We start from the raw sequence: 27966 nt of genomic DNA, 5'->3' as shown, positions 1-27966 counted from the left end.
AGACATGATAGGAGAAGCACCAAAGAGGAAGAGAGGCCCATGCTTCCTTTTTTCCTGCAAAGAATTCCCAGCTCACCAGAGATGGATTGCAAAAGGAAAGACAAAGGTGCCAAGAAGGCATTGTCTCAGCACTGAAGTTACATAGAATTTCATTATGATACCAGGTTGGACAAAACTGAATTGTTCTGCCTGTCCAGGCTCTGGGCAGAGTCCTCAGGAGCACAGATTCCAGCTGAGGCAGAGAAGTGACAATACCACATGTAAGAGAGAGAAAGAAGCACATTGCTCCATTCACAATGGGCTTTCCATGAACACTGTTAGATTACAAAGCAAGTAATTTATAGCAAATGCATAGAAATTTTCTAAAGAAGTGGTCTTACTATGAAAAGGAGAAAAAAGACCCCATCAAATATTAAATGTATGTTCTTAGGTGCGAATTTTCCTGTATTTGGCAAGGGAATTTTAAAAGAATAATCTTTGCTAAAAATTCATGGAGAAAATCCCTGATTTCATCGTGTACTGTTGGGGCTAGGAAGAAGTGCTTGCAATGATGTTTTCTTGTTGCAGTTCTTAAATTTTGATGCTAGCTGAGCTGATGTTAGCAAAAGTCCACAGTTCTGATAGAAAGAGCTAACAAAGGCTTGGGTCAGCTTATCCAGGCACGAATTAGTTTGTAACTGTTCATTTGTTAAACATATAATCCTTGGAAGTTAAGAATCAGGTAGGAATTTGCAGGATTTCCCTTGTGTAAACAGATGGAGGAAATCAGAAGGAATTTTTCCATCCCTCTGAAAGGAGAACCAAATGACTGTCCAAATGAGTTTTAAATAACACTTATTGCAAATAGCAGGAAACAGCCACAGCCCAGCTTGAGAGATAGAAGTTGTCTTTCTCTGAAACAAGCAGATTCTCCATTATAAACTTCTTTGGGTGGGGGGAGCAAAAAAACTTTGGTTCACAACATTGTTTTGCATAGGAATTCAAGCAGATCTTCCAAAGCTACCAGCTTGTCCAGGCTAGTCACCCATGTCTCTCTCCTCAGTAGTGGACACTCCTCTTTGGCATCCTGTTTTGTAAGGCAGACGTCTTGCACAGGTGATGGAGTCACACAGATGCATCTTTGAAAAGGAAGACAAGTGTCACTTGTGTTGCCGCAAACAAATTCATCCAATTTATTAAGCAACACACTGGAAACTTTTTGGTAAGGGGTGGGGAAGGGAGAAAAGAAAGCACTGCTATGTTCACTATTAGCTAGAAGCAAGTTATTTCGCTCCAGTAGTTATTTGTTAACAGCTGTCAGTAGCTGTGATAATGTTTGTGATGACAGAAAATTTGGAATTATTGCTTTTTGAGTAATTCTGAGTCACAGCAACCAGGGCATTAATAGATTCTTCCAGGTAGACCCAGCCCTGTGCCAGACAATATAAATATTCATTTTGGGAAGCATTCAGGCAGTTACTAAGCACGATACTTACTTGTTGACTGTGTGATGCACGAAACCTTGTAGGATGACCACATGCTTATAACACAAAGTATCGTAGCCAGGAACCCGAAAGTCTGGATGAGAAAACAAACAAACCACAAATACTTATGGAGCATTAGATGACACATATTCCATGCATGTATGGACACTTTTGTATATTCAGCTACACATTTTATGGGATTAACAGACACAAAAAATAGTGGGTTTTTTTACTCCATTCTGACAAAAGACTAAAAAACCCAGAAGTTTCTGTAGTATAATAGCAGTTTATGTCTTGTCAAAACTGAAAGACAGACTGAGAGTCATGCACAAGGAGAGAGAAACAGCTGGACAGCAGCATGGAATGTCAAGTTCTAAACTTCTCACTAGGATTCTGCAACAAAGAAAAGACTGTTTTTAGCACCTCTGATTACTGCTCTTTTACTGCCCCATTCAAACAAGTCTTTCCCTGCTGTCTGCCAAATAAACAAGTCAGGTAGGTCTCCTAGTCTGTTTGCACCATCAGGACTAAATTTCTGAAAGTAATTCTTTATTCTGGAGGAGTTGTATTTCAGGTCCTGCTGCTGTGAAAATACTGTCACCCACACTTGGAAGTCATGCCTCTCTCTGTAAAGCCTTCCAGCCAAGAGAAGCAGACAGCACCTGCCAGAAGTCAGCTCAGAGCCTCACTGGGTTTTAGCTCAGGAGAAATTATCTTGAACAGGGCTCTGTTCAGGAGCGGGAAGCGTTAAAAGCTGAAAAGTGTAATGAAATCCTTTAGGTAATTTCCAGCTGCTACAACAGTCTTTTGTCAAAAGTTAATTGTCTTAATTCTTCACCTAAACACATTAGTTCCTGTGAGTTAAAGCAGAAGCTTTTGGTTTCAATGCTCTGGCAAGACAAATACCAACATTAGTGATGAGTCCAACATCTGACAACGAAATATTTTTGTTGGCACTGTGTAACAGAACATTCACTGAAATGAGCTAGAAGGTTGTTCACCCAACCAAGACACAAGTAAGGCAAGTCTGTAAGAAAACAGAGGTACAAGTGATAGATTTCCAATGGCCTACTTAATATATATTGCAATTTTAAAAGTGTCAAGCCTAATAAACACAGTCTTACCGCTCCAGCCACAAGTCCAGTTATATTGTAACTCTTGGATGCTGCTACAATCGATCCAATGAGAAGCAGAATTGTACCAATTAAGTAATGAAGAAACTCCTGAAAAGACAAGCACAGCATGCATCAGAAGAGAAACTTATCTACAAAGCATTTTGATGTGTCTCAGAAAGAAAGTAAGTTGGCAGAGATGACTCAAACCCTCAAACCCAGAGGACAAAACATAGCCAAAAAGGGGAAAAAAAAAAGCAAAGTAAAACAAAGCAAAAAACCAAACACCAAAACCCAGCAAATCACCTTGTGAGTGGATTCTATACCAAACCTCGGTTTATGTTCAAAAACAACAGTTTGGTCAACTAATGTTACTGGAATAGGATTTACTTGCTGGGTATGGATGCAATCCTTTCAATTCAGTTCATTACTTCATTGCACCAAGTATGCACCTTACCTAAAGAGATGGTTCTGGAGCAAGGAAGGAGCCTTAAGGACACATTTCTCTAGCCTATATGAAATGGCATAAGTGGGAAACCAAATGCTCCTACTTCTGATAATCTTAGGAAGCAAGCACTGGATCTACTGCTGCATTTACAAAAAACTTACATCAGCTGAGACTGGGAACCACAGGGAAGGGAGGGAAGGGAGGGAAGCCATGAAAAGCACAGCTGCAGTAAAACATGATGCCATGGTGTTTTCTGAGAGAGGACCAAGGCACCACATTTAAATTCTTCTCTGAGATGGTAAGTATAAGTCCAGGAGTCAATTTTACCTTGTTACAAGCATGGTGTATCTGTGAATTTCTATTTTGAATCCCCACAAAGCTTATGACACCAGTACAGGTGTTTGGACACTGAACATGGGTTGTTTTTTTTGTGCATAGTGGGGTGGGGCAGGTGGATATCTGCTTCCTTTATCAGCATGAGCCAAGCAAATACAAAGGAAAGGAGAGGAGAGATTCTGTCTCAAATCAGAAGATGGAATACAATCCCAAAAGGAAATTTTCCAAGGAAAGCCCAGAAGATGAACAGTCTACCATACCAGTTTCACCCTGCTCAGGTGTTAAAAAGAGCTGAGGAGGTTTTTTCCTGTAAAGTAGGCTCTGAGAGCACAAGATACTTTCCTAATTTGTAAACTTGTTTTGGGTAATTAAAATCTCAAGCCTTGCATTTGCCAGAATAAATGATACGCACAAGGAGGCTTCTCTGACTAGCCCATGACACAGCAGCAAATGGAACATTCCACTGCCTCCTTAGAGACATCAAATAAAGCACTGTGCACAGGCTACTACTTTAGAGGAATCCAAGGGATGGGCAAAGCTGCAACAGAGTCATCAGAGGCCACATTAGGTGGAGAAGCAACCCCGGCAGGGCCGGAAGAGTGCCCCTCTGGAGAAATACTCCCAAGCTTTAAAAGGTGTCAGCAATGAACAACCTCTTGAACCACTTCAGCTTTACCGGCTGCAAATCACACCCCTGATTGCAATGTAAAGATCCTGCCAGGAAACTCATCCAAATGCTAGCTGTAGTTTTCCAGACTCTCTCACATCTTCCTCTTCTGTTCCAAAGATACTTAAATGTGACTGAAAATGAGATTGTTTGTTTTGCAACAGAGCAGCAATGTTCAAGCATCACATCCTATAAAGCTTTCTGAAGCTGAGCAGCCACAAACTTCAGTGCCTTAAACTCTGGAACACTGAGGAATAATTAAACACACAACAAAAAAACCCCAGAAGCAGCCCATGCAGAGGCAAAAATAGCATAGTCCTGTTACAGCAATGCACACATTAAATATTGCTCTGCAAAACCGTCATTTATTAGCTTACTTCACTCCTTTATTTGAATCCCTGCATCTGTACTATCTCTAGATAAATAAGTACATTTAGAAACAAATAGTGGTGGCACTATTTGAAAAAAAAAATCTAGCCATCTCTTCAGCTAAAAAGAAAAAGAAAATTAAATTTTTCTCTCTGGTTATATATGGATGGATGGACAAACTGTTATCTGAGATCTGTAAATTGCTTACATAGTTTCCATTAACCACCACCCAACCACTTCTTGGGTTTAAAAATTCCTCTCTATCTCTCCAGTTGGCTTTCCCCACTCCTTTGGCCCTTCTTCAGTGGAACTAACATATGCAAGGGACACTAACATATGTTCTAAGAGGTTGTTAAAATCCATCATCCCACACTAGGATGCAGAACTCTTCTGTTAGCTGACCTGAGCAATATTAATGAGGAAGTTCAGGTCTCACATTTTTGCTGCTGCCTGTGGCTTCTCTGCTAGGATATGAGAGATGGATGTGTATGGGAAACGGGGAATGAGGCAGGAACATCCTGCAAGATATCCCAGGAATGGCCAGGCTGTGCAATCAGGCTGAGGCTACTATTTTTTGCTGTTGTTTAAGTTATCTAAAACCATACCAAAAAGAGGCACATTTGATTTAAATAGCACTCACAGGCTTTATTTTGGAACAGGATGTAGTACATGAATTCTAAAGCTATGATTTGGTACTTCAGCAATCCCTGAGCTGCTATAAATGACCTGAGCTAGGACCCACCTGCTGAAGGCTTGATGATCAGTTACTTCCTTTCAATTGTCTCTTAATGAAATTATTGCCTTCCATATAGTAAATCTAGATTTACGTCTGTGCAAAGGAGGGCAGAATCAAATCCAAATCAGCTGAAAATCTTACAGTTACACAATCTGCTGAGCTGAATGCAAGCAACAAAAGGATTTGCACAGGAGGCAAAAAAGAATTGAGTGAAAGACAGCCTATCTTGAGTGAGAGTTGAGTGGAAAACAGCACAAGGGAATGGACTGAGAAAGCCCCATCAACCCCCAGGAGAGGAGAGGAGAGGAGAGGAGAGGAGAGGAGAGGAGAGGAGAGGAGAGGAGAGGAGAGGAGAGGAGAGGAGAGGAGAGGAGCCAGGCTTACCGCGAGCGGCCAGCTAACACAAGTCAGCCTCCTGTAGACTCTGAAAATGTGCATGATGTAGAAGAACAAAATCATAACCAGGTCGCACATGGTGACAATCTGAAAGAAGCTGTATGCACTGTAATCTGTCCATGGAGAATTATTTACACTGATGAATCCAATCAGCAGCGTGATCTGGAAGACAAAAGGCACATTCAAGGTGTTCACTTTGGTGCTCGCAGGGTTGTGGAGATGATTTTAAGCACAACAAAATGACACTTAGAAACAAAAGACAAATATCTAATGTAAATGGGGTGGTCCTAACAAAACAGACACAAAGTAACAAGCATGATAATAAGGTTTTATAATTAGCTGATAAATGAGCTGAAGCAACCCCCTGGTGAAAGAGGCAATGGCCAGAAGGAAAGCAGCAGTTTCAGCCTGAAGAACTCAACTTCAAGATGTCTCTGTGTACAACAGAAAGGATGTCAAATAGAGAAATGGAACTGGATGCCCGGAGTTGCACCAGTGACTGAAGCATCTGAAGCCCAGAGACTTTCAGGGGTCCAGTGAAAGCTGTGAAAATGGAGGTGTCCATGAACACACCTTTCATTTTCATTTAGTGACATTTCTCACACACACAATCAGGGGACCTGAGCTAACAGTTTTACTCTTCCTTTTCTGCCACCTACAGAGCAGAAGTATTAGTGGACTGTAAGGCAGTATCAGAGTAAATAATATAAACATTTGGAGGAACTGATTTAAATCACCTCAGCCCCAAAACTTTTATAAGTTAACACTGCCACATAAAACTATAAAGCATTATTGTACAACTTCTTACAGCTGTATGCTTGCTAAGGACAAAAGCCATTTCCTTTTTTTCTTTAATCTAAAGCTACTTGTTTATTTTACTAATCTTGCTGCTTCCACCAGCCTGGCTAACCTGGGAGATCAGAATAAATCTACCAAGAATATACTAAAATATTTTTTTATTACAGACTCAGTCAATGCATGCTTTCAGCCACTGTAATTTTTAGTTCATCAAAAGTCAGCCAGAAGCTGTAATGATTCACATTTTAAGTGTTTCTCCTGGACATTAAAAACTATCTGAGGAAGCCAGCACTTCAAGACTGCACCATCCTTTCCTGCACACTCATCTTCCAAACTCCTAACCAACTGCATTCATTATCAGAATAATTTCCTTAAGATTAAAAGAGAAAAAAACCCAACCACAACGCCCAAACAACATAGCTTAGATTCTCCCTAAGTGTTAGCCAGGTTTCACCTGCTCAGTTCTGAGTGGACAGGATAAACATACACATGTACAAGGGCAACCAAAAGGTCTGTATGTTCAAACTTCACAAGGACCTTCACCAAACCAACCTCCATCCAAACAGCCACATCAATGTCTTGACAGTGACCCACCTCAAAACAGTGGCTCCAGAGGAAAAAGTCGGTGCTCAGGATTCCTTCCCACACAAGTGGCTAAGCTGTTGTCACACCTGGTCCAGCTCCATTATTTTTACTGTGGCAGTCCAAGGAGCTGATATTAGCCCTGTAAATGAGCCCTGCTCTCTGAATCTTAATGTCAGTTAAGCAGAGTCATCTGACTTAGCCATTGAATAATAATAACTTACATATTAATAAAAATAACTTAACCTGAACAATCAGAAGGACATAATTTACCCTATAAGCTAGGAGCACGCTCTAAGTGATGCAAGACACAGCTATTATTTCCATAATTTAAAACTAAATTTAATGAAATTTTATTCTATAGGAAGACTCAACAACAAGTCACAGCAAGCACTGAGCCTTACTCTTGGATAAAGATGGAATGAGGACAACATTCTCTAACCACTAAAGGCTAGAAGAAGTTTCCCTTATTTAGGTGTCTTCACAATAATCAGTTCCCAGGTTTTACATGGTAAAAATCAAGAAGGAAATGTTAATTCACAGAAATATTAAATCTGCTCACTGGCTCATTTCATGCATGAACAATTAACTTTAGCAGGTTTTTTTTTCAGTATACAAAGGATAAGGAGGAGGACTGGACTCTTGAAGTACAACCACCATCCAAATAATAAAAAGCAGTGGAAAAAAACCTTAGTTTAAGCTAGACCCAGCTCTTTCAATTTCATGGAAGCACAGCAGTATTTTTCTTTTCAGTTAAAAGGTATAAAGAAATTGAGAAGCATAAAGAAGAATGCGAGTCATCCAGGGACAGAAGATACATTGCAGGTGTCACAATCCTCAGAAATCAGAAGATACATGATACCAATGAAGAATCTGCTCAACTCCTCACAGGGTAGAACCATGGATTTGAACAAACATGCTTTCCATTTCAACAGTTCTTCATGACTAAAATAATTCCAAATCCAATTAGTAAAGATTCTCCCTTTTTTAAATTTAGATATGCCTCAGCACACAGACAGGAAGAAACCACTGCATGGAAAGAGATATTTCTTTCAAAGATTTACTTTCTTAGCATAAATCTTGCAACATGAGATTTCTACAGAGTGTCTTCAGTTCATAGGCATGTGATTCTGTTTCACAGGCAGTTGCAAAGGGGACCTTTCAACAACTTTTTATAAAGCTGTACCCTATCTGCCACACTATATTGCCTGCAGATACAGTCAGAGTTTAAAACTCACCTGTTAAAAAAAGAAAGCTAACAAATACAAGTAAGAGAGCCACCCAGTATCACTTGTTCTTTGAAACTGACAAATATTGAAGTTCCTTCACCAGATACTGCTTTCTCATGATATACTAGGGGATGACTGTATCTTTTTCCCCCTGGGATTCTGGTTTCCAGAGAACTGAGTGATAAAGTGATAAATATGTAACTGTCTGGGATACAGTTGAACATCTATCTCAGAAGTCAGTCGGAGGCACAGAGAGAGAGAGAAAGGAATGGCAAAGCACTGAAGTGATCAAATGCTATGAGTGTTCTTTATGCATCTGTGCTCAGGGGAGCAGGTTTATACGCCTTGAAAATAAAAACTGGAGGCACAAAAAACCCCCAAAAAACAAAAAACAACAACAAAAAAAAAATCAAAAAACCCAGGGCACTGCTATTTCCATTTCAATATAGCACTTCACAGGTCATGACAGCAGTACAGATGTAATAACCCATAGCCAGCAAGCCAGGGTGAGCACAAGTACAGGTCAAGTGATGGGCAGTCTCATGAGATTTCAGTGTGCTCCACAATATACACCTGGGCTCCAGACCTGCATTACAAAAGGGGTGAGGGACACATTGCAGGTACTATTTAAGTGCTTTCTGGTTTCTGAGAACAAAATAAACACCATGTGCATTAATCAACCCCAAGGAGGGATTTCTGGATTTAAATAAAGTTCCACATTTACTCTGTTTCACAGAAGTCAATCAGCTTAAATGAACCCACTTCTTGACTCTCCTTTGGATCAGATATTTGAAATGAGTCGTGAAGCATGTTTAGGGACACTGGTATAGATCAGGAACTATCCTGCAGCCAAGGCAATGTGAGCTAAAGGCAGTCAGCACTTACAGACAGAAAAGACATAACAGAGCCTGCAAGACTTGCACAGAACCTGCATTCTCTTCCCTACTTGGAGCTGAAGATGAGGTAACCACATACTCACAATCTGCCTCTTGAATGGCACTGACATACCTTCCCAAGCCTGAACCCCATTCTGATTGGAAATTAACTCAGATCTACAAAAAAAAATGAAACACAATTCTTTCTTTCCTGATGTGGTCTCCTTCCTAAAACAGCCCAGGAAGCTGTTGGCCACTGTCACCACAAAAGCACATGGTTGGCTCATGGTCATTGTGCTGTCCCCCAAGACCCCAAGGTCATCTCTGGAGAACTGCTTTCCAACCTCCAGCCTGTACTGGTGCAGGGGCTTACCCTCAAATATCCCCAGATACAGGACTTGGCATTTCTCTGTGAGGAACTTGATGAGACTCCTCTCTCTCCAGACTGCCATGTTCTCTCTCTCTATGGCAGCACAACCCCCTGGCTCATCAGCCACTCCTCCCAGGTTTTTCATCACCTAAAACTTTCTAGGAGTGCACTCTGCATCATCATCCAGGTCATTAATGAAGATGTGGAACAGTGCCAGTCCCAGTATGGGCCCCTGAGGTACACCACTAGTGACTGGCCTCCAACTGGACCTTGTACCACTGATCACAACCCTCTGGGCTGGGTTGCTCAGTTTTAAATCCATCTCACTGCCCACTTATTTCACCCATACCCAGTTTGTCAGCTTGTCTTGTGAGGTTGTTATGGGAGACCAGAACCTTACCAAGATCAAGGTAAACCACATCCATCACTGTTCCCCTGTCCACCAAGCTTGTCACCTCATTAAAAAAGCAGCAAGGCTGGTCAAGCATCATTTCCCCTTTGTAAATCCATGTTGACTACTCCTGATCACCTTCTTGTCCTTCATGTGTTTGGAAATGCTTTCTAAGAGGATTTTCTTCATCACTTCCCAAGGGACTGAGGTGAAGCTGACAAACCTTTAATTCCCTGGATCTTCCTTCCAATCCATAGATATGACTTCAATCTGTTCAGAATGGCACAGCTTCCTTTTGTATTTCTCAGGTTAGAGAAGATAGGGAAAGACTGGACAAGAGGGATACATTCTCCTCCCTTGTGCTATAAAATGCCTCTGGAAGTGTTGGAAATGCTGCTTCTTTTTAAAAATCAGCTGGCTTCCTCCTTGTTTCTTCTTGTCCCTGACAAAGAATGAGCATCTGGAGTCTACTGGTCATTATTACACTCAGTAAAAAAATGAGAAAATGTGTATCAAGACTTCAAGGAAATGAATCTTCCACTGCAGGAAGATTCAACACCTTCTTAATAAAAGGAGAGAAATCATGCCTTCATATGAAGAAGAAATTATACATAGAAGGAAGATCCAACTTCCAATTATCCTAAGGCAAATGCATACTTTAGAAAAGCCCTATGGCATTAGGCCCAGATGCTGTTGTACTCCTCATTTTAGATGATTTGAATTCCACCTCTAACTCCCCATGCTCACTCTTGGGTGGCTGCAGTCCTGCAATTAGGTTACAGAGCAAGCTTGGCTCCAAACCCCCTGTCCACATGGGAGAGGGCTGGGCATGATGCTGAGACCCAGAGCCAGCCAGCCACACAACCCTCAGCCCCTCTGCTGCCTGGGTGCTCCTGTGGCTCCCAGTCCTGTCACTGGCCCCAGAGGCCACCAGGAACACTGCCCAAGAGCTGCCTGCCCTCAGGACTGATGGGCTGGGCTCTCCTGCACCAACACTCGGTGCTGGAGTGCACCAGCACAGAGGGGAAAGCCCAGGCCAAGCCAGAAAGTTCAAAAAATTAACAGAGAACCACCTGGTCCAAGGAAGGAGCAGGCAGGAGTGCATGCCCACCAGCCCACAGATTACATGTACAATTTTCTTCACTAGTGTCCTGAGGATAACAAAAGAAAGGACTTGTTTTGCTCCACATGTACCTACTGGTACCACAAAGCATTTTTTGCTCGTGTGGTAGATGATTGTAGTTTATCTGACCACAGAACAATTTTATAACCCAGGAATCAATCTGTGCAAGTGCTTTGTATGATCTTTTTCTACTGTCCTGCCATAATGGATGTCATAAATAAAGCTCGGGCTTTATTGCCAATATGTAATTCCTCTGTAACGTCTGGAGAGAACTAAATTTTCCAGACACAGCTACCTGCACAAACATAAATCCCACATGATCTCCAAAACTGACACAAACCTACTCTTAAAGGAAAGCCTAATGTTCTGAGGATGAGAGGCCCATTTCCACTGACACAACAAGGGAGAAATTGTAAGGCACTGACTCTTGAATCCTGACCCCAGTTTTGTAACCCCATTTCTGTCTGAACTTCAGTAAATCATGTATTTCCCCACTTCAGCTCCTCCAGTCACCAAATGAGGACTAGTAAAGACTTCACATGCATTGTGCTAAACTTTTGCTCCTTCAAAACACTTCAGACATGTAAAATAAAGGCAAAAATTTTGAGGACTGCTAATAAATGTCTAAGGCAAGATGGCTGTTTTCCTTTACAGAGTGAATGAAAATAGATGCTCACTAAAAATACCCCAACAAGCAAAGAAGCAAAAAAAGACAAGACAAAACCCCTCAAAGCCATATCAAAATACCCATATCCTTTTCCTCCCTGCTTCCCTCTCCAAAAAGCCCAAAAGCCCAAATGGACAATCAACAGATGTAACAGACAAGCAGGTGTGAAAATCATCCAAGGAGGAAGCCACACAACAAGCAAAAGGAGGAAAAGGTTCACTTTCTGAGAGTCGCTTTGAGTTGCTAGCTCAGCACACAAGATAAACAAAAATGAGAGTACTAGCTCACTGTAAAATGGAATCAGTATTTACTTCCTGTCTGTCACTTATTACTTAAAACCAACTGTGAGCAGTGATTCAGAAAGCACACCATGCACAAGACATTGCAAATAAACTGGTTTTGGATCTTTAACGCTAGGACTATTTTAGTGCTCATCCTCTTGACCATCCCTGACAGTTCAGAGCTGCACACTCTCAGTCACCCTGTGCAGCAGCTCTTTCAGCACTCTGCCAGTGGAGCACAGGCTGCCCCTTCCCACTGTGCAAGCCCCTGCACAGTGGTGATGCCCTGCTCTGGGTGTGTCACCAGCTGCCTTCACAGCAGCTCACAGGGGCTGCCCTTTTTGTGGTTAAACCCACAGAAAGGTGGTTCTGCTGATAACCTATCAGTGCTTCCTGCTGAACTGGGCTCACACAGAAACAAGGCTTCCTGCTTCTCCTCTCCCTCCCCTCATCCCAAAGCACACTCACAAGTGGGCAAGACATTGGCAGTGCCAGCTGGCTCCACCTGAGCAATGGGATTTTCCAGCCCATATGATGTGTTCAGTGGTAAAAGCTCAAGGCAAGCAGGTTTCAGGGGGAATATTTTAGGTTAGGGCATTTCTTTTCCCAAGCAACCAATATGTATGGAATCACAGGATGTTTTGGGCTGGAAGGGACCTTAAAGACCATGTATTCCCAGCCTCCTGCCATGGGCAGAGGCACCTTCAGCTAGAGCACCTACCCAGCCTGGCCCTGAACAGAGTAATGGCAGAATTTTCAGCTTTGCTTGTGTGCTCAGCTTTTGCTTTCCTTATAAAACTGCCATTATATGGGTCCATAGGTCTTTTTGCCTTCCTTCTATTTTCTCCCCATCCTGCAGGGGAGAGCAGTGAGTGAGAGGCTGGCTGGGTGTTTGGCTGCTGGCTGCGGTTAACTCTCTGCATGTGGCCTACCCCTTATCTGGATTTCTATCTTCTGTGGTAGTACAAAGAACAATATTAAAAAACTTAATTGCAGAAACACACAGACTATGGTTTTTTACAAATACCAAGATGATGTACTGAATTGCCAGGCTGAAACTGCTATCTGACCATGTAACTTTAAGCTCTGGATAATAATTTTCTTTCTCTATATAGAAATAAGATGTGAAATGCCAACCTGACTGCAGGAGGAAAGATAACATTAATACGAAGCAAAATTGCCTCAAGGTGCCCAGTTACAGAGGAACATTATAACTCTTATCTCAAAGTTTTACCATAATACCAGGACATACACATTCTCGTGTATAATCCACCCAGCTCTGTGTTATCTTTTCATTTAATTACTTTGCCATGCAACGTATAACCACATCCTCGTGTTTCTCAGAGTATTTTTTTCCTTGACTTTTCCCCTCTACCATATCCTCCCATAAGAAGAGACATTTTGTCTCTGGTGTTTCCTTTCCTATTTTTTTCTGCTCCATATTCCCCTTTCCTCTTCTTTTTCTCCATTACACTCCATATTTCTTCTCCTTTTGTATCTCTCATTCTTTCCCATCCAAATCTCCCTCTACACATGACAATGCACTCCAATTCCCTCTTTTAATGTTTCCTAACTATCTTGCCCACTCTCTTGCATCAGGGCACGTATTGACATTAGCCAAAAATCAGCACCATTCAGGGGAGAAGTGTCAGAGGACAGGATCCAGTATAGTGCTACACCTGCACAAACACCGCAGGCAGCAGCTCTGCCTCACCAGTTTCCTATTGGTAAGACCTGAAAGTGGTTTTCTTTTTCATCCATTGTACTTGCTGGAGGACTGATGAACCTTTGTACTGCTTTAATGTCCCTCTTCCTGAATCTGAAAAGAGGAGGGCCCTGAGAACTATTCATAAAATTGATAAAACCTGTTTGATTTCCACTATCTTAAAACTTACCCAAGTTTTAATGCAAGCAATTGTACAGAAAGTGTGTCTGCAAATTTGGAGCAAGGGACAGCACTGACTCATGCAGTTTCATCACAGCATTTTTTAAATATAAGAGCTAAATGCTTTTTGTATTTGAACGAAAAAAAGTCAAAGTTTCCAGCTTGTGACACCAGCCAAGATAGTAGATGGAATTTTCCACCCCTACGAGAGCCAATCAGGATAACTGTGCCCTGGAGAAATGTCACTGATTACAGCTGGACATTTCCAAATGTTACACCTCAACACAGTGAAGCAACACCCACATATTATTAAGTTCATACTTCTGGATGGAGTAAAATAATTTTTTAACAGCTTCCCAAATCAGAAAGATGAGCAAAGCACAGACCAAGGTTACAACTGCAGCTCAGGCAAGACTGGTCCAGCTAATTTAAGCAGCAATGTTGACTGCTGCTGTAAACGAGATTTCCTTCTCCCAGGGCAGTGTTGGAAATGTGAGCTGTAAACTCCCACCAGAAAAAGAAGATAAAAGGCACAGTCCATTTGAAACTTCATTAATGGCAGATGAAATCAGCTGCCTGCAAGGGCATGGTTCTGTGAAGCAGTCAGTCTTTGGTTGCACAATCATCTCTCAGCCCCTGCGTCTGGGCAGATTTCCTTCTTGTCTGGCTGCTTTGCTAAAATAAGGAGGCTGCCTGGCCTCTGATAAGTCACTTCTCTTGTGCACCACCATCCACAGGCTATTTATTGAAGATAAAAATGGTGGGAGGGTGAGAAAAGGCAAAATAATCTTATTCAGACCCTCTACAACACAGATAAGAGGACAATCCTAAGTACAAGCGAGGGGTGTTCTGTATCTATTAATAAGAAGTTATCTATCTGCTCAGGCCCAGGCCTCAGTGGTGGAAAAGGATGTGGGGTAATCCCAGAGCCAGCATATGAAGGACATTATTAAAGAGCCCTTGAAGCAGAGTGTCAGCCATGATCATTAAAAAGGCAATTCTTTGTAATGACTAGCTGCAATTAAGCCCTGCCTGCCACTGATCACAGGGCATGCAGGATTTCAATCCCACCCCTGCCAGCTGAACCAGCTCCCTGCCTCAATCCCACAGCTGCCTGCACACACTGAAAGGCACCACACAATCCTGCATGTTATTTACTGAAAGCTGAGGACTTCATGGTTACATGGCAAGCAATATGATATATTCCCATCAGGCAGTGAATTAGTGAAAAAAAATAAAAGCTTGTTACCCACAACAACCTCATAATTTTATTTCTTCTTCTCTCCAGTTTGTTTAAAAATCTACTTAAATTTAAAGCATTCCAACTGTGAAAGCACTATCAGTAAGTTTTTCCAATCTATGTAAAAGCTGCACACATGACCCTCAAAGTATTGCAGCAACTGAGTAACATTGCACAAGTGGCATAATGCAAGTTACAAACAATTCCCTAAGCACATAAAATCCACTCCAAAACTCTATTAATGGCACAGCTGACTGCTAGCATGTCTGCATTGGATAGGAACAGAAATTTTAATACAGCAAATGCCCTACCAAGGTTCTAGATCTGGGAAACGCAGCTGCTTTCCCTCTAACTTTCAAAGAAGTGCCACCTGCAACAAATGGAAATATTACTGTGGACCAGGAGAACCCAGCACTTTGTAGCTTGTTTATTTATTAATAAGGGATTATTAAGGTTGCCTCTGTGCAGGCAACCTTATTGCTGCAAAAAACCACTTAAGCACGTGGCTGCTGCTGTGGCTCACCCCACTGCAGAAGACCATCTCTCTTGCATAGTAGGGAGAATCTCTAAATCATCTCAAAAGACTACAGGAAGTAAAAACATTGTAAGATACTTGAATCTCCAGACTCCCCTGGGAGAAACTGGAGTATCTGGTGATAGCAGCCAAAAATGAGGGGAATTAGTATAACCAAATCTCTCCAGATTCAAGAATTGCACAGCAAGCTGTGGTAGATACTTCTGTCTTCTGCAAGTCAAGCACTTCCAACATCTAGATCCTCCTGGAGAGCCACATCAGCCGTTCTGTCCATCTGGTAAACCTGAGAGTCAGACAGAAGGACAGGAGGAGACAGTCCCCAGTGTGAGTAGGTTTGTGTAAGTGGAGAAGGACTGCAAGAGGCTGCCCACCTCACCTGCCACACCTCCTTCTAGCCGATTGGGAAGATAAACTGCTTGCAGGAACCAGGCACCTCTGAGACCACCACTCTGAACCATTCTCAGATAGATTGTTTGGCTTGTTTGTATTGCTGGCCCATTAAAAAGTCCCAAAGTGAAGTCCCACATTGCCAGTGATACACAATATAGAAAGAGCTTAATCCATACTTGCGAGCTATAGAGATGTTGTAGATAAATTTCATGGCTGTCTAAAAATGGATCCACCAATTGTGCATGGCAATACCACCTGCAGAGAAGGAGCCCACGTTGGCTGGCCAACCAAGCCTGGCTGCTAGAAGCCCAGGGCACATTGTGTATGTTTAGAGACAGCTAAGTTTCCACCATGTTCTGGACATCCAACACGTATCTAGCAGCACAGAGACAGTTAAAACTAAGATAGGAACATACAACACAAAAACCAGTACCCCAGGGCAACAATCATTCTAGCTAAGCTATCAAATTAGATGCATGAAAAAACAAACAGCAATCTCATCTTGCTGGAAGTTGTTGCTGAGATCAAGGGATACCATGTGAAGGGCTCAGTGATGCCTCATGCCTCTGCCTGCCAACCCTCAGCGAGCAATCTGCTCATCACTCCCCCGTAGAGATGCTGCTCACAACACAGCCCCTTCTCACTGTCTGAGTGAGGCATTTAGTGCTTGACTGATTCAGATCTTCAGTTGACACCTGCCATATCTCTCCCTGCCTCAGAGATCACCACACTGACATCTGGCAGTCACAGACAGCACAGACAGCAGTTAAAAAGTTGTTATCTATCATCTCCAGTAAGGGCTTTGCTGAGCCATGGAAACAGGATCCTTGAGGAGGTCTCCTTGAATAAGAGGAGGACTCATTTATATCACCCAGTCCACCTTGTTAGCTGTGCTGCTATAGAATGATTTTCATCAGGAAAACACAGGTGAGAGCTCCAGAAAACATCAAGACAATGCCCAGATGAACTGGCATCATCACAGCCTGGCTGCTGGATCAGGGTGGGTCTTTGCACACCACAGAGCAACCTTTTCTAAGTCTGAATACTCCATGCTTAGCAAGGTGCCAGAGAAGTGAAGGGCACTGAAAGAGAGGGGAAAATGAGAAGAGATGAGATTCCCCGTGGCACTGCTGCAGCTGGCAGCTTTCAGTGAGTGCCTGGAGACTGACAGGCCTCTCCAACAGGCTGGGACAGCACTCCTGTGTCTGCTGGGAAGTTGGATACTCAAGCAATTGCCAAAAGGCTCAACAAGCCAGCAGGTGAGAAGCAGCAAGTGGGGACTGTGCTTTTCCCAAACAAAGAAAAGAGCTCTTGCAGAGCATGATTACAGACTCAAGGAAAATAGGCCAAGTCAGTCTGCAGTTCTGCAGCTGCTGATGGTCATCTCACGTTAACAGCATACTTTTTGCCCAGCTGTCAGCACTTGTGTCTTGAACTCATTAGTGGAACCCCTAAAAAACAGAAACAGAACAACAAATTGCCAAAAATATTATGAGAAAATTCCCCCTGAAGCAGCTTTTCAATTTTGTCATCACAATACTTCCATTTTCCTTAAGGGAAGCTGTGAGCAGAAGAGGAAGCCCTAAGCATTGCAGCTGCTGCTATTGTTGCAGGAACAGCAGCCAGGTTTGTTTTGGCTTTGAAAGCTGCAGACAGCTAGCCTTGACCAGTCAGGCACATCTGTCCTTGCCATTATATTTATCAGAACCATCATCACAGGCCAGGGAGTTGTTTCAGCCACAATGACCCCTTCAGGAATCTCAGTTACACAAAGGAGAGGAAGCTTACAGGTGGGTGAAGGGAAATCACGGCAACTTCAGAGTCTGAGCTCTGTGTACAGAAAATAGCAATTTCTGGCTGCTGCATACTTTACATATGACCACAAAATAGGAGGACAAGACCACAGCACACACGATATGACAATAGCACAAAGGGGACAGCTCAGCCACAGGACTGAGTGAGCACCTCACAGGGACTCCCCAGGGAGGGCAGCGGAGGAAACACTTACTCACAGAAGGAAACACTGTCTGGCTTTGGGGAACAACACCCCACTAATGCAGAGCAGGTACCAGAGCCTCAGGGTCAGGTGTGCTTCTCTCTCTCAGGGATGGCTTCTGCTGGATCCCAGTGAGACACAACAAATTGTGCCAGCCCCTGCAGCCCTGGAGCCCAGTGAAGGATGCTCGGCAAGGTGCTCTGTGTCATGTACAGGCTCTGGGCAGAGGGAGACTGAGCTTGTACACAAGGGATTCAGTGGGCTCTGTCACCCTGTGGCAGGACAGGAGCATGTTCAAAGGGATACCAAATCCAAATAAAGTGGGGACAGGGAATACACTGCTCTTGCACATCTTAAAAGAAAGTCACAGAGCAGTAAGAATCCACATTTTTCACCACATCCACAGACAACATGTGACCTAAGATTTTTAAACACCACCTTAAAATTTAACTTCCCATAAAATAAATATGCTAAGAAACTATTGCTAATACTTCACTCTGCTCATTCAGGCATACTAAACACATCTCAGGTGATGTGGTAAATTCCTACGCTTCATTTCCCTTTTTTTGTTATTTCAGAAAATGTTATTTGTTGACCCCTGTTCAATCACCTCTACAGAAACAATCACCTCTACATGCACAAGAGATTGCTAATGAATGGATTGCAACAAATCCAAATGGATGCACCAAATAAGCAATAAAAGATGGCTCCAACTTTGAGCTTTTAGAAAGCCTCTTTTAGTAAGTAAAAAATAAAACACTCACTGACACATTCAGAGCAGAGATATCCTAGCCTTTAGTAATGACTATAATTGCCTTGGAGTTGATTTTTGAGCTTTCTAGAGCAGCTTTGATATCAGAAAAACTACAAGCTTTTTTTTTTTTTTTCCTGAAAGAGGCAGATAGAAATTAAAACAGATGGTACAAAACCTTCCCCTGCCCAAGAGAAAAAGCAAAAGGACTACATTCTCAGTTTGTGGTTTGAAACACATGGAACCACTTCAAGCTCATGTATTTCCTGCCCTTCCATGGCAGACACCTCTTCTTGCCCACAGCAGCCTCTGTGGGTGCACTGTTCCCTAAAAACACTTATGGAAAAAGAAAACCAGAGAGCTGAAGTGAAGCTCCATTAGTTCCCTGGTACTGTGTGACCTGGTGGACACCTACACCACTGCAGCTGAGAACAGCTGCATGGAGACAAGACAGAAGGGGGAAACTCCTTAAAATGGTGTTGTGTGTGGAATTTCACATCATCAAACAAAAGTGTGTCAGGCTCCCAGCAAGCATTCCTTGGCTGGCATGCAGAGAACACAGTGTTTGCTTCCAGCTCTTGCACAAACCTGGAGAGAAAAAATGGCCACCCAGAGCAGCAGCACGTTAAAAACACCACTGGCTGAGGCAGCCAGCTTTGTGTCCTCAGAGGGGAAATAACAGCACCTCCCAGTCCTGCTGGGCTTAATTACTAAGCTTGGACATTCCTTACTCGAGTGCTCCAGCTTACTTTGGAGCCATCTAAGACTCAGATGGTTTTTTTCTTTCTCTTTGTTCAGCATGCCCAGCAAGGTGCTTTTACTGCAGTTTCCAGCAGAACAACAAAAATAATGAGCAGCTACAACAGCTCTGACCTTGGCCTCAGAAAATGCATCTCATTGCTTAGCCAGTAGTTTATCTTGCACATTTATGGGGTGATTTTCCACAATCCCCCAGAAAGCACAGTCTATACAGGACTCAGACAGGTTAACAATTTCAGCACCTCTGCATATCACCAGAATGCCTCTCTTCTGACTGAATAGCTTTATTAGAATAAAGGCAAAATCATGTCACTGACACACTGCTGCACAGAATTAGATGTTTTACTTCAATCACCTCCTTGGACAGAGAGATGTTTCAGTCTGAAGATCAAGTTAAAAGACTGAGCAGCTCTTAGATAATTCCAAGCATCACTTGCTTTTGTGTATTTCTTTTTCTTGCATCAATGATTTTAATCAAAAATTGTTTTCTTGCACTAACAGATTTTGCTTTCTTTTCATATTTTAAATTCTTCTGAATATAGCTCCCCAGTAAATTTGGAAACACATTCAGAAATGGAGCTTGGCTACAGCAACCTCACTACCAGCATTCTCTAGCCTTCAGTGTTGGATGAATGAATGTTCTCTTGAATACTATTATGCAACTATATGTTAGTATACAAATAACCCAGAGAGGTTTCAGCACACTTCAAAGTTGCTCAGAATTACAGACTGTCTTGTTGGCCATTCACTTGTCAAGTATGTCATTGCTTTTGTCAAGGCATACTTTGGAAATTAAATAGATACTCTGCAGAAAAGCTTTAGCTATTGCTTTAGCATTTTTAACAAGTTAAAATGATGTTGTTAAGACAGCTTTTATTGAGTTTATCCTTTTTTCACATTACAATTGCTTGTAAATCTTTTCTTCAGCCTTGAGAAGGTAATTTTGATTTTCTTGTTCTCTGTCTTGAGAAACTGATGGCTCACATTGAGCTGACAGAATCAGCACTGGTTTTAGCTTAAAGCACCCTGTGTTCTGAGGCTGTGCTAACTCTGACAGAGCTGTAACAGTGGTGTCATTGTGGGAACAATGGCCTTCAGTCTGAACTGTGAGCACAGTTAGCTTGGCCCAACCTGGGGGAGGTGAAAGAGAGGCAAAGGTGGCCATGGGTCACTGTGCACCTCTCAGGAAAAAGGAGTGCTCGAACAACAGTTTGAGAAGCCTGAAAACCTACACAAGCATGTGCTGTGCCATGATGGCTCTCCTACATGTGAGCTCTCAGCTCTTCAATTTTCTCTCTTCATTCTGTATGGGCACACTCCTGCAAAGCTCTGCCCCAGACACTGTGCACAGGTGATACAATCACTCCTACGAGTGCCTAAGAGAGGAGAGCACCTACACAGGCTCCCCTGTCTCACATGGGCTGGGCTGGAAGCAGGATCTCATCCAGAACAGCATCAGTGGCATCCTCCAGACTTCAGCTGTAAAAATATCAAAAGCACATGAAGCTCCAGGACAAATGCAATCATTTGAATCTGGTTCAGTGGAACCAGACTTGTTTCAATCTATCAGCGCTGGCACTCGAGCCACCCTGGTGACAACACAAATGCACATTCATACCACTGACCCTAATGGCACAGGATACCTCAAAAAACTCCCAAGAACCATCCACTGAGAACTTGCCAGGCTAGCAACAGTTCCTACAAAGGCTTACAATAAAACAAGTTAGCAGTAGCACAGAATTAGATGTTTTACTTCAATCACCTCCTTGGACAGAAAGATGTTTCATTCTGAAGATCAAGTTAAAAGACTGAGTAGCTCTCAAATAATTCCAAGCAGAACTCGCTTTTGTGAATTTCTTTTTCAAGAAAAAGAAACAAACACAAAGCAAATGTGCCTCAACCAAACCAGCACAGCTCATGCAGAATGCTGGAGAATGCCACCTGTATCAGTGTTGGCAAGCTGGCAAAAATTCGAGTCATTCAAGTCAGTTTCTCTGGTCTAAGTGTATTGTGCACACTGATACACACCCACTCACACACTTGCTTAGTGCACTGCTGCTACAGAACCAAGGTGGCCACAGTGTGATCCTGCATGTATCCCTAAGAGGTCTTGGCACAACAGCAAATACCAAAAAAAAAAAAAAAAAAAAAAAAAAGGAGAAGGAAAGGAAAGAAAAAGCAAAATCTGTATTAACAACAAATCTGTATTAACAATAAAGTTAAACAAGCTGGAGCAAGTTAGATGTTGATATATTTTGCAATTTCCTGTTAAAATCAGAATGTCAGTTCACACTGGATTTTGAAGAGCCCCAACTAAGGTTAGTGACAGTGGCATATGGAAAAGCAGCTTTCAAATTGTCTTACTGCCACACAAAATACACAAGTCTGCATAACTATGTTTTCTCCTCCATTTTATTTTCAACATATTTATAGACTATTCCCCAGGCCATGAAGTCAGTGCATAAAATACACTGTTTTTTCAAAGCTATAATCATTCTGCAAGGTTAAAGAAATTCTCTAGCAAAAAAAGTAAAGGAACTTGCGTAGGCTTACAGGCAGGAAACACTTTTTTCTTCTTAATTTCATTCTATGCTAGACACCACAGCACCCAGAATTTCAAGAGAAAGCACAGGTAACACTCAAAATTAGCAACAATCCAGGCTGCACAATCTCTTCAACATTCCTGAGTTTTAGTCCTGTCTTACAGCAGAACAGCTGTAACATTATCTTCTGTTTTCTTCCTATGATTTCCATAGCATGTTGTTGTCATACATTAGATTAATGTCACTCACACATACATCTAATCGTTGGGGTTTTTATCTTGCAAGCACAGCAAATAGCCCTCAGTGTTACAGTAAATGATGAAATGTTTCTTTCCTGCTCTCTACAACATCCTGTACTTCTTGGTAAAGGGGACGAGGAAGAAAGAGAAAATAAAACTTGCAACATTTCCTTTTCACAACCACAACCACTCAGAGACCCAGCACACAATTTAATGTGATATATATCTAACCCAAATGACCTTACCTTTCCCCTCTGCCAGCATAAGGGCTCTGCTTCTCAGTAACACTACAGCCACCAGCCACACCTACACTAGTGCAGGAATGTCTACAGACTTAGCATGAAGAAATCTTTACCATGAAAAGTTACTGCCAACACTTCGTACTAGGAGAAGTGAATGCTCATACAAATGGAGCTGTGGGTATAAATACTGTCTGAGAAGAGATAAAAGAGAATTGCAAAAATATTTAGCTCTCCCTATTTTATTGGGTGCAGGAGTACATTTAGAGCTAATGTATCATGGTTATTTCTACAGGCTACAGCACAAACATTTGGTTTTCATATGGAATTATTTGAGAAGGCACTATTGTGATATGTGATATTGCAAGAAGTTCATTTGCCAAAGTTCCTTGAATACCTGAGGTAACTCCTACTGATATTTACAGGCAAGATGAAAAGCACAAAAATATAAGAAGGTGAAGCTGAAAGAGTGCAGCTCCAAAAATAATTTAGATTTTAACTTATGTTAAAGTCACCACAGAAAGCCAGTTGCTTAAATTTGGATGAATTTTAGATTGAATGGCATCGATAAAATATGACTTTATGCAAAGTATGTGAAGCATTACATAAAATTAGATAGATTTACATCCTGCACACAAAAATATGTAAAGCATGTAAAGAATGCACACACTTAATACGCACACCAGAAACTGACATTACAGCACCAATACCCATGCTGTGGCAGCTTTAGGAGTCACACCTCAGAGCTGGAGAGACACCAGAGCAGCACGGAGGGCAGAGAGGATGAGTTATTTCTAGCCCATAAAAGGATCTGCTCTTTCTACAGTGGTGAAAGCAAATAGACTTTCAGCTTATCAGCACAGCACAAGGCTACTGCTTTAGGGCTACAGGTTCAGCTGCAATGTAGACACATGCTCACTTGTCTCCTGCAAAGACTCCCCAGATCCACTCAGTGGTTTGGGAAGAGCCCAGGACAGAAGAAGGCAGCAGACAACTCTTTGTGCTCCTACAGCACAGAATTCATAGTGAGGGACAGCTCCAAGGTCTCATGAGGGCAGGGCAGATGCTCAGCAGGTAGCGGCAGCCATGAACAGTCATGGTCAACTTCATCTCCTGCTACCGACGGTCATTTCTAAGGGCAGCTGACAGCTAATAACAAACTGGAAGAAACCAGGCAGCTTTTAAAGAGAAACCTGAGGATTTGATGTCACTACTCAATAACTTAGAACACAATGAATCCTAACTTTGAATGGCAGTTTAGAAATCCAATAATCTACGTAACTTTTAAAAATGACTGCACAAATACAGGCATGGGGAAAGAAGGCATTGGGAGCTTACAAAAGGTGAAGGCAACAACTCCAGGATAAAACCCTATCAAGGCACAAGTTTTTACAGGATGAAAACGTACGTGTGGAGGTATCCGTACACGATATCTTTCATGCTCTTTCCTGGGCATTATCACTGCCACTACCGTAATTAAGCTGACAAATCACCCCTCAGATAATTATGGCCCATAAAAATGAGAAAGAGCTTATCCATCTGTTAATCTTCTCCACATCTGCATGGAGCTGAATTTCATGCACTGACTTAAGGCATCAGCTCAAATCCTGGCAGCCTTCCACCATCGACTGCTTCTGAATTTCAGCCACACATCTCCCGCATCCCTCCCCGTGTCACTGGGTCACTGCTGGAGGTCTCTGGCAGGCAGGGCACGGAGCCAGCGGGAGCTGCAGCCTCAGCTGTGGTGCCCAACTCTACCAGGTCGCTGTGGGCACCGCCACTTGGCCCCGCTGTCTCCTAAAAGCTTCCCCACACTACGGAATGAGTGAGGAATGAGGCGCTGCACTGCACGGTGTGCCATCGCATCACGGCGCTACCGCTGTCAATGGCAAAAAGTTAACACTGCCACTTTGGGCTCGCACACGTCCGTCTGCTCAGAAGGGATCATTGCTGCGTTAGGAGGAGGCAAAGGCACCTTCTGACAGACGCTCTGCCAGAGGAACGCGGGTTTTGGCGCTGCTGGCAGCTGCGAGGGCTGAGGGGCCAAACCCGCGCGGAGCCTGAGGGCTCTCCGGCCGCGCCCCACAGGAGCCGTCCGGCCGGGACGGGCGCGATTCCCGCGGGCTGCGAGGGCCCCGAGGAGCCCCGGCAGCGGCCCCCGCCCGCTCGCCCCTTACCATCTGGGCCACCTTCAGCATGCCGGCGCAGGAGCGGAAATAGCCGCCGTCCATGAGCTCCGCGTCCGAGCCCGCCGAGGAGGAGGCGACGGTGACGGGCGGCGGGGCGGCGGGCCCCGCGCTGCTGACCCCGGTGCGGATCACTCGAGCCCCGTGCGACATGGCTGCGACCGCGCTCCCCTCGGCCCGGCACGGGGATCGGGACGGGACGGGATGAGATGGGACGGGGCGGGGCGGGGCGGGCGGCGGCGCCCCGGGGCTGGCGGGGCCGGGCGGAGCGCGGCGCTTCCCCGCCCGCCCGGGCCGCGGGGCGGGGGAGGCCGAGGGGAGCCGCGGGGGTTTCCCGGCCGCCGGGGAGACGCCGCCGCACCCAGGCGGGACAGCGGGTCCGGGACAGCCGGGAGCGGGAGCCGCGCAGGGAGGCTCCCCCCGCGCCCTGCAGCCCGCCCGGGATGCATGGGAACAGGCCGGAGGGAGCGGGACCCATGGAAACAGGCCGGAGGGAGCGGGACGGCCGCTCGGAGGGAGCTCGGCACCGAGAAGCTCGGCTGGACAGTGACAAACTCCTGGGAGGGGAGCGACTCCGGTGCTTTGCCGTGGAGGCACAGCTGCAAACAGCGCCTTCTCACACGGCTCCCACTCTTGCTAATCCCCCTTCCAGTCCTCTGATTCTCGATCTCATAAAAGATAAAAACCATTTGCATCAATGGGCAGCAACAGGTAAAACTGTAAGGGCTGTCCAGATGTCTCAGGCCCAGTGTTTGAATTAAATCATACAGCAATTGTAATGAAACGCAGCAAAGGAAGCTATGTATTTCTTCACGTTTAAAAATAACTTGTTCTGCTTCCTGACAAGTGAGGTATTAGCAGGCCTCTGAGCTGGGCATACGCCACTTTTGTACTCACTGCAGTAGTGATCCCATCTTCTGCTGCTTCGTTCCGCAGTTACAACACAGATTCTGTTCATATTTAGTATTTAATAAGTTTTTTCAGCAACTAAAATTGTCCTAAGAGGGAAGACGTGTAAGCCCAGATGACCCCCAACACACATAAGGCCCCAGCATAAGCAATTTACTTGGAGCAAAATAGGTTTGCCAATGTGGACAATGGTCCTCATTAGATTAAGCAGTACAGAGTTCTGGACTTCTGTTAAGCCATCTTGTGGTAGCAGTAAAAGGTATTACCTTTTAAATGTGGTCCCACCACGTTTTATCTCATGTCACTAGATATCAAAGCTACAACACTGGCTACTGCCACAAGAGTAAAATGCTAGCTGCTGAGAAATAAAAGAAAAATTTGTTCCACTTTTAAACAGCTGTTTGGTTTTTTTTTCTCCTTACAGTTCCCATTCGGAAGCGTGCATGGCTACAGGTTTCTGTAAGCCCTGTGGAGGAAGATTCCAGCAACTTCTTCACTTCCTATTTAGAAATACGCAGTTTTACCTGCTGGTTCAGCTTCTTTAGTTCTCTATTTCTTTTGAAAGTGTATGTGTGTGACTGGGGCCCTGCTGATCTGAGTTCAGGGCAGTGAAACAGAAATAACTTTAAATTAATAGCGGTGGCATAACAGAGATGTTTTCTACCCACCAATACAGGCATCTTCTGTGAAGCACTGGGACAAAGTCAGCCTAACTCTACTGCATTTGAAGTTTTTATTAGTTCTCATGCTCTTTACTTTGTCTTGTTAGGGGCATTGTGTATGAGGATGAAAAAAGGTGCTGACAACTCCTTAATAAATGAAAATTAATGCCCATAAGTTGACATCAAGTACCCTTATGTACGTGACTTAGATTTTTCAGAGACTTTGTCTGAAACAACTTAGTTATAAGTCAAACACCTTCATTTTGCAAGTTTATTAGCAGTTTGTTTATTCTTCTAAATATCTGTATTAAGAATTTCACTAAAGACTTCACTTACCAGTTGCTCTTTTATGGCTTCTTTCAATCTAACCTACAGCAGATACAAACCATGTTTTAATTGTTATATAACAAACCACAGCTAGCTTATCTTCTTTATCAATATTAGAATATGCAAATGCATTAACTCATACTTTCCAAATCAATATTTAAGACTAGTGAATTGGAAGATAATCTTTTGGGTGCTTATGCCTTTCTTCAGGCCTGAAACTGGAGGAGCAAATTCCAAAAGGAATGCTCATCTTGCGCTGACTCCTCCAATTTTAACTAGATATTCAGAGCATTTCAAAAATAAGACAGTTGGTACCTGGGCAACAGATGAGAAAGAGCATGGGAAGTAAGATAATTATCTTTGTGAAAAGACAGAGCAAGGCAGGTAAGTTATGGTTTGTGAAGAAAAGGAAAAGAAAAAAAAAACCAAAGCCAAGTACAAAGCAAATTTTTGCCTAGTATGTATTTTTTAAAATTCAGAATTGAGGGTTCAACTCACAGATTTGTCTTCGGAAGTCATTCTGCAAATCTTCCCTCGAGGATCAGCACTGAAGTCTCAGAGAGCATGTAGATATTTTGCCAGAATCACTCCTTATCTGGTTTTATCTTACATTAAAGGGCAACTCTGACATGTAACACACAGTTGCCATGACAGTTTTAAGTAAACTGGACAAAACAGAACCTCCTCTTAGCTCTCCTCCCTCTAACTGCCTCTGTCCACAAATGAGGTCTGGGTTATGAGTTTAGACCAAACAAACCATTGCAGTTACTACAAAATCTTGAAATGTTTGTGCAAATATAGTCACATCCTTTGGAGTTGAAATAGATACATCAAATATCAATTAAGAAAGAACTTCTATCACTACCGAAGCTTTTTGACTGATGAGAAGTCACTGATGAAACTTTAATTTTGGCTATATTTCTAACAGTGTGACTGATAAAGTCACAATTTATCAGTTGGCACTTGGATCATTTCAATGCCTTTGATTCTTTTTATTCCCAGCGATGGAAAAGAGCATACGGGATTTTAATGACACATTTTATCTATGTAGATAAAATACAGAGTTGGTAGCCATTCTTCCTTCTCACAACTGGATAAATTTAGCAAGCAGCAGACAGCCTGACCCATGTTGTGTAGGCCAAATGCAATTTGTAGACAAGTATAGGTTTTTAAATAATATCTTGGCTTCCCTTACACTGAAATCTTATGACTGACAGATAATCAAGAAGAAAACCATGTGGTCGAGAATGGAATTAGCTGTCTGCTGATAAATCTTCTGCAAGGCACATATGTAAGTAACCACACACCATTTATTTACAAGGAGAAATAAAGGAGATTTTTTTAAGCAGTAAGGTTTCTCTGCTGCCATATATTATCAATCAAATAAGCTTTTGAAGACTAGAAGGGAATCCAAACCTTCTTAATCCAAGAATAAAAGGTTCACCAGTAGTTTTAAATGAGG

The 27966-nt window shown here is 43.1% G+C and overlaps 1 protein-coding gene across 1 annotated transcript; it reads right to left on the bottom strand.

Moving 5' to 3' along the window:
- Positions 1–464: 464 nt before the first annotated feature.
- On the bottom strand, positions 465–24759 carry CMTM7 (CKLF like MARVEL transmembrane domain containing 7). Its single transcript, XM_054273969.1, has 5 exons — positions 24598–24759; positions 5516–5689; positions 2588–2686; positions 1476–1557; positions 465–1118 (listed from the first exon to the last, which is right to left on the bottom strand). Exons 1-5 carry the CDS (start codon positions 24757–24759, stop codon positions 1105–1107), a joined length of 531 nt encoding a protein of 176 aa, XP_054129944.1. The 3' UTR covers positions 465–1104.
- Positions 24760–27966: the final 3207 nt, after the last annotated feature.

The sequence above is a fragment of the Melozone crissalis genome, unplaced genomic scaffold, assembly GCF_028551555.1.
Source record: "Melozone crissalis strain CALT ecotype California unplaced genomic scaffold, PUWL_Pcris_2 ptg000016l_1, whole genome shotgun sequence".
Lineage (NCBI taxonomy): Eukaryota > Metazoa > Chordata > Aves > Passeriformes > Passerellidae > Melozone > Melozone crissalis.
Note: the sequence above shows the minus strand (reverse complement) of the source record. Positions and strands in the feature narration are given on the sequence as shown.

What these genes read in the sequence shown, in the direction of transcription:
- CMTM7 (XM_054273969.1), bottom strand. Translation starts at nt 24,759, where the DNA reads ATGTCGCACGGGGCTCGAGTGATCCGCACCGGGGTCAGCAGCGCGGGG. An exon ending in TGCTGAAGGTGGCCCAGATG is followed by an intron (nt 5,690 to 24,597) that starts GTAAGGGGCGAG and finishes TTTGTCTTCCAG; the next exon opens with ATCACGCTGCTGATTGGATT. An exon ending in GTGTTAGCTGGCCGCTCGCG is followed by an intron (nt 2,687 to 5,515) that starts GTAAGCCTGGCT and finishes TTGTCTTTTCAG; the next exon opens with GAGTTTCTTCATTACTTAAT.